Here is a 6,000-nt window from a genome sequence, read left to right on the forward strand (position 1 = left end):
ATGAATAAGGACTCATGAGTACAAGTGCAGAGAAATGAGTGCATTTTATTTAAAAGAAAAGCATAAGGGAACATCTCTGTTTACAGCAGGACAGTGAATTTGTGTTAAATAAAAATAAAAAAACCCATCGCTGCCCAAATATAAAACAATTTCTTGAACATTTGAATCAACACTAAAATGGTAAAAGCTTCATATTCCTCCCACAGTAGGCGTAGTGTTTGGTTCCACACCTCATCGCTTTGGCAAGAAGGTGAACATTTCTTTACAGTGTATAAGCTCCACACAGCAAGATACTTTGCAAATATTGCACACACTCCTTTATATACATTAATAAACAACTTGGAATATATTTTTTGTATGCAATGGCTTTAAATATTTAAAAACTCTTCGGCTCTAAGACATTGAAGTGATTTAAGGTTGAATGCTAACATAGGAGGCCCTTTTGCAAATTTGCATTTTTGTAGAAATATAACTTCATGTACAGGGAGGTGAGCGTCGATGTATGCAGCATATACTGTTCATCAAGACATCAATACAGTGGCTTATAAAAGTGGAATACTGTACATAAAAAACATAATGTGAAACATTTTCAAAATGAACACAAATGGGCTGTGGGTGTATTGTAACGACATGCATAATAAAGGTCCCAACAGGAATGTCGCCATGGAAAAAAAACGTCCCAGTCTTTTCAGGTAGAAACAGGTAAGGTGGAGGCAGGTTTGTCTCATCAAACATTATGTCTGGCCGTGAAGCAGGGTCTTTGTCCTGTCAGGACCCCTCAGGTCTCAGGGCCTCACCTCAGTAATCTCACAGGAAAATTTAATTGGCCACACCCAGCACAGTTACCATGCCTACTATATATGATAGAAAGGTCCATTGCCTTGGTCATGGTCCACTGAGAAGGGTCAGAGGTGGTCAGACTTGTCTGTGTTTTTGTCAGTTTCCCTTTGAGCTGACAGATGGGAAGCAGGATTCGGTTTAGACGAGACAATATGGCTTCACTGGCATGCCTGCTTGGCGAGTATTGGGGGTGGGGGGTGGGCGGGGTGAGGGTTGCTGAGGTCAAGGTGAACCCAGGTTAGCATCATACCACAGAGGACGAGCTGGGGATGCCCTGGATGGTGGCACTGGTCGGCGTGCCACTGATAGCATTAAAGATGTGAAGCGAGTCTGGAAGAACGCTCTTCATGCCATCTTCCACAGGACTGATCTGAAAGGAAAAATGTGATGAGGAGAAATTAGATATTAAATATCATTTTAGATCCCTGAGTATCTTAGTTATTGTAAAAACAAGCCCTTATTTAAAGGGACAGTTTCACACTTTGAGAAGAACACTTGCTTTCTTGCAGAGGGTTAAATGAAGACAAGTCTGTAGGATAAATCATAAACTCTAATAGCAGCTGATGAGCTTAGTTTATTATAAAGCCTGGAAACAGCTGGCCCAGCTCTGTCAAAAGGGGACAAAGTCCACCTATAAATCCCTCTAAAACTCAAATGTCACATAAACTTTTTTGTTTAATCTGTACAAAAAACAGAGTGTAAAAATTAATAAAAAAGTCAACATTTTACAAGGGTTAAATGTCTATGACTGTTTGTTGGCTGGGACTGGTTGGAGTCTTGCCTGATAATACAGCTACTGACCATGAAATGGTCTGGTACACAACAGCCCGTTAAACCACAACTCGTTTACACACTTCACCTTAGAGGTGCTGGTAGGCTGTGTTTGTTACCTTCAGACAGAGTCAGGCTGTTTCCCCCTGTTTTCAGGGGGAAAACAGCTAAGCTAATTGGCTATTGGCTGTAGCTTCATATTTAGTGCGCAGATACAGTATGAGAGTGGTATCAATCTTCTAGCTCTCAGCAAGAAAGTTAATAATCATGGTGGAATCTCTGCATCCCTTAAAACAGAAAATAAATATGTAAAAGCAACCAGTACATATAGCATAAACAAAAAATCATCAGGGGTATAAAACATAAGCATATGCAAAAACAAAATCAAATGCTTAAACACACACATTCAAATGCATGTACATACACACATACTGTTCATACAAGTACAAATGTATATGCACATACATGCATACATACAGTATATATATACATGCATACATACAGTACATACTGTATACACATGCAAAAACATACATCAACCCAAAGAGATAAGAGGTGATTGTTGGTCTAACCAGTTAGGTCAGGAGTGTTCACTGTAGAGGGAGAACAGGGGGGTTTTAAGTTTTGATCTTTTAAATATAAAGAGGCTTTAGCTGCCATGATGGATAGCACACATGTATGCCATGAGTGAGAATATTTTATATCGAGCTGATTTCTTTTTTATTGCAGCCAGGTAAGGCTAAGGACTGTCTGTGATCTGATCAGATAACTCTGTCAGTGCTTTTCAAGGTCAAGAGAGGGACTTTAGCTTTAACTTGAGAACAAGTAGCATCTTATGATCAAATTGATTTGATTTTCTTATTTCATTAACTCCAGCTTTTTTTTTTAACTCCAAATTTTTTTTTACTTGCTTGAAGGTTTTGTTGTAATATTAAGCAGGATAGAATAGAGGACATTACAATAACTCTTAATATGAAAATAAATGAATGTATTAATGTTTCTGCTTTGACCAGTTACAAAAACGGGCAGATTCAAGATGTTGTTGCAGAGATCTTCATATGTCACAAGAAAAAGACAAAGATGGTTCAAGAATGACTTTAACATCATATGATAAGTGAGAACAGATGCCTAAGTCTGACTGGACCAGCAATTGACAACTCAGTTTTTATTGCATTCTGATGCTTCTTGCATTACCATCCAATCTGCTCATGTCAGCACAAGGGGAAAAACAGAGAATGGTGTTATCAAAGAGTGCGTTATCAGTCACGTTATCAATCATTTAATGAATGGCACTCTGTTTACTTCACTTGCCAAAACCTGCCTCAGAAAGAGGCAGATTACAGATTTAACATTAGTAATGCAGAAAGTTATTACACTGATACTTCCCTTAAGTAACAGCGGCCAGGGCAATAATATACTTACTTGCTCATGCATGATGATGGACAGCTCCCTGGCGAGGTCTCTATAGTTGGCTTTCATCTCATCATGATACTCCTGTTGGTCCTCTTTGATTAGTCGCTCATTAATGCCTAAGCCATGGCCACATGCCTCCACAAAATGCCTGCTCAAGAAAATCGTGTTAAGATGCGTTAAAGAAGAATTACGCCATGTAGTAAAACCTGAACAAGCACACATTATAAACCTTAGGCATCTCACCTGAAGACCTCTTTCAACTGTTTGACCTTGTTATCAGGATACTTCTTGGCGCCCGCGTCGTCCAGAAAAGCTCGGGCATATGCAAGTGGTCCTGCATTTACCTGAGGGAGGATGTAGGAGCCATGTCATTTTTTTTCTTTTTTTTTTTTTCCTCATGATAATTTTATAAAGGTATGTCCAGTGAGTGTAAGTGAGTGTTGACAGAATTCAAAGCAGGCACCTGGACACTGATGCTGCCCTGCAGTTTGAGCTGCAGGCGTATCATGTCCACCTCACTGGAGGAGCAGAGCTGTTTGATCTCGGCCACCTTCTTGCTCATCTCGTCGATGGCCACCTCGATGGGGCTCAGATCGGTGTGGTGCTGATACATTACTGCAATACGTTTCTTTACATAGGGGAAACAATGCGTGGCTGTGGGACAGAGACACAACGGTGAGAGGGGTGAACAGCTCGCCTCTCAGTACATGAATCTTTTTCTTCTTGCATGTGCTTTTCTCAGTTTTACAACATCCACTCATATGTGTACTGCACAGCCGTTGGAAGCGTTCAGACAATAAAGATAAGACGATAAGGTTGAACCTTTTGCACCATAAAACAATAAAATTATGATTAGGATTATGAAAGGTCCTTGACAAGCAGCTGACATGTTCAGAATCTAATCAAGATCTTCTATTCATGGACAGTGCTGAGTAATGTAATGGGTGAACAACTGGTACCCATGTGACAGCCTTCCAACATAGTGTTTATGTGAAGCCTTTATGTGGGAATTAACAGACAGCAGGAAGACGCGCTCCATAGATAGAGAGGAAAATCTGAGAAATACTTGAGTGACAAATGTATTTCACTTTCTAGATGGTTGAGATTATTCGATGCGGAAGGTACCAACATCTGGTTTATTTACAGCTAAGTTTCATTACATAGTGCTGTGTTAGAGGGTTGAACAGTTAGATCATTTCTTCTGTGGCTCTGGAGGAACTTTTTGAAGTCTGAGAGAATATTCCTGATAATGTCAGCAGGGTTTTCTCAGCTTGGTCATGGGGACGACAAATTTTTAACTGAAACTGGTGGTGTGGAGTTTGAAAAATATGGGCCCAGAAAGAGTCTGACAACAAACGCTAGAAGCGGGGGAATTAAGGTCAAGATAATTTTGATATTGTTTTTTTTTAAACTGTCCCCTTGCAAGCCCACAATTGTATGTAATTGCAATAGTAAATCATTTTTTCTCCAATTATGTGCCACTGTCACACATATATAAGGTTACCTACTGGTTAGTATAGTCCTGCGTTTGCACTGCTCCTCCACGCCGCCTTGCTTTTTGCCTGATATGGTAAAGGGCATCTCAAACACAAAGCGACGGATGTTGTGGCTCTTTTCAAAGTCTGTCTTCCTGTCCACCAGCTCCTTCTCCTCCAAGTAAGGGGTCACGTGTGTCACTTGGATATATGCATACTTAGAGTCCAAGTCTTTGGGATTAATCTGCAAAAGATGCATGTCATTATAATGGATGAATGCTGCATTGGGGAAAATCCTCACAAATTAAATATCAACAAAGTCTCACCCTTCCAGAGTCCTGAATCATCTTCACGTTCTCCTGTCCAAACTTGTCAGAGTACAGTTTAAGGAGCCTCTGAGATATCTCAGACAGAGGGGTGAATTTGGGTTCTTTGTAGATGTACTCCTTACCATCTTCATCCTCAAAAAAACCCTGAAAAAAGACAAAACATAATCAGAATTGCAAAAAAAAAAAAAAAGAATATATATAATAAGACATAAAGAAGCAAACAGTGCCACATCAAACCATACATGAGCTGTGAGTGAGAGTCATCATGACGATTGTTAAATGGTAAAATCTTTTTTGTTCAAGTCTAAACTCGGGGCTGAAAGGTACAGAATGTCAGACTCCACATATACACAACCTACAATCTAATAGCCGAGCACAGAGATAAAAAAAGAAAAACAAACTCCACTGCAAACATCGACTGGTGTCAGCTCAACGATTTAAAACAGATCAAAGGACAGAGGTGGGGGCATGGATTTCACACGGTCAGTCGGAGCGCTTAGATTAGTCAGTTTCTTGTACGTAAACGGGAAAAAGGTCCCATGAACAGATGGGTGAAGCCATGCATTTACCCAGTGACAGATGAATCCTGCTATTAGCCCTTCAAGGGTTTCCTACTATGATTATGACAACACTGAAGCTAGAGTAAAGGAGGAGTTAAAGGGCAATGCAACGTGAAATAGCACCGACTGCATTAGCAAAGGAGCACAACACAGCCTAAAACATTCACTGCAGTCCAACTGCAATGGTAGCTTTCACACTGATTTACCTCAGCCTCTGAGTCAGTAAACTGGTACTGCTACAGAGTGTGGACAACAGAAAATAAATCATTGTTATTCCATGAGAACTATCTAAATACCATGAAGAAATGTAACACTCCTATTAATACTACTACATCACCAATTAGACCACCATGTCAGGAGAGACATGCATCTCTGACAAAGTACACAAGTAGAGGTTACCACACCCAACAAATAATTTCTAAAACTTCTAAAATTACTGTAAGAAAAAAAAAAAAAAAGGTCAGTACTAAACTTTTATACACTTACATCTATAACACAAAAGCAGAGACACTGAAATGAGAACAGAGGTGGACAGGTGCCATGCAACACAGTCCCAAAAAATAAAAACAGTGGTGACTGGTTGTTACTGTAACTTGAGGAAGCAAACTATGA

The 6,000-nt window shown here is 39.8% G+C and overlaps 1 protein-coding gene across 1 annotated transcript in view; it reads right to left on the reverse strand.

Moving 5' to 3' along the window:
* Nucleotides 1–25: 25 nt before the first annotated feature.
* Nucleotides 26–6,000, reverse strand: part of LOC111648900 (dedicator of cytokinesis protein 9) — a gene marked incomplete at its 5' end in the record, with an annotated part of 35,235 nt that continues 29,260 nt past the window's right edge. Inside the window, 6 exons of the mRNA XM_087171534.1 lie at nt 26–1,210; nt 3,034–3,172; nt 3,268–3,368; nt 3,488–3,678; nt 4,533–4,743; nt 4,826–4,972. Coding sequence (XP_087027660.1) covers nt 1,085–1,210; nt 3,034–3,172; nt 3,268–3,368; nt 3,488–3,678; nt 4,533–4,743; nt 4,826–4,972 — 915 coding nt within the window. The remainder of the gene's footprint in view (nt 1,211–3,033; nt 3,173–3,267; nt 3,369–3,487; nt 3,679–4,532; nt 4,744–4,825; nt 4,973–6,000) is intronic.

This window comes from Seriola lalandi, unplaced genomic scaffold, assembly GCF_002814215.2.
Source record: "Seriola lalandi dorsalis isolate HSWRI2012SDOR001 ecotype SW California unplaced genomic scaffold, Sedor1 jcf7180002049685, whole genome shotgun sequence".
NCBI classification, from domain to species: Eukaryota; Metazoa; Chordata; class Actinopteri; order Carangiformes; family Carangidae; genus Seriola; species Seriola lalandi.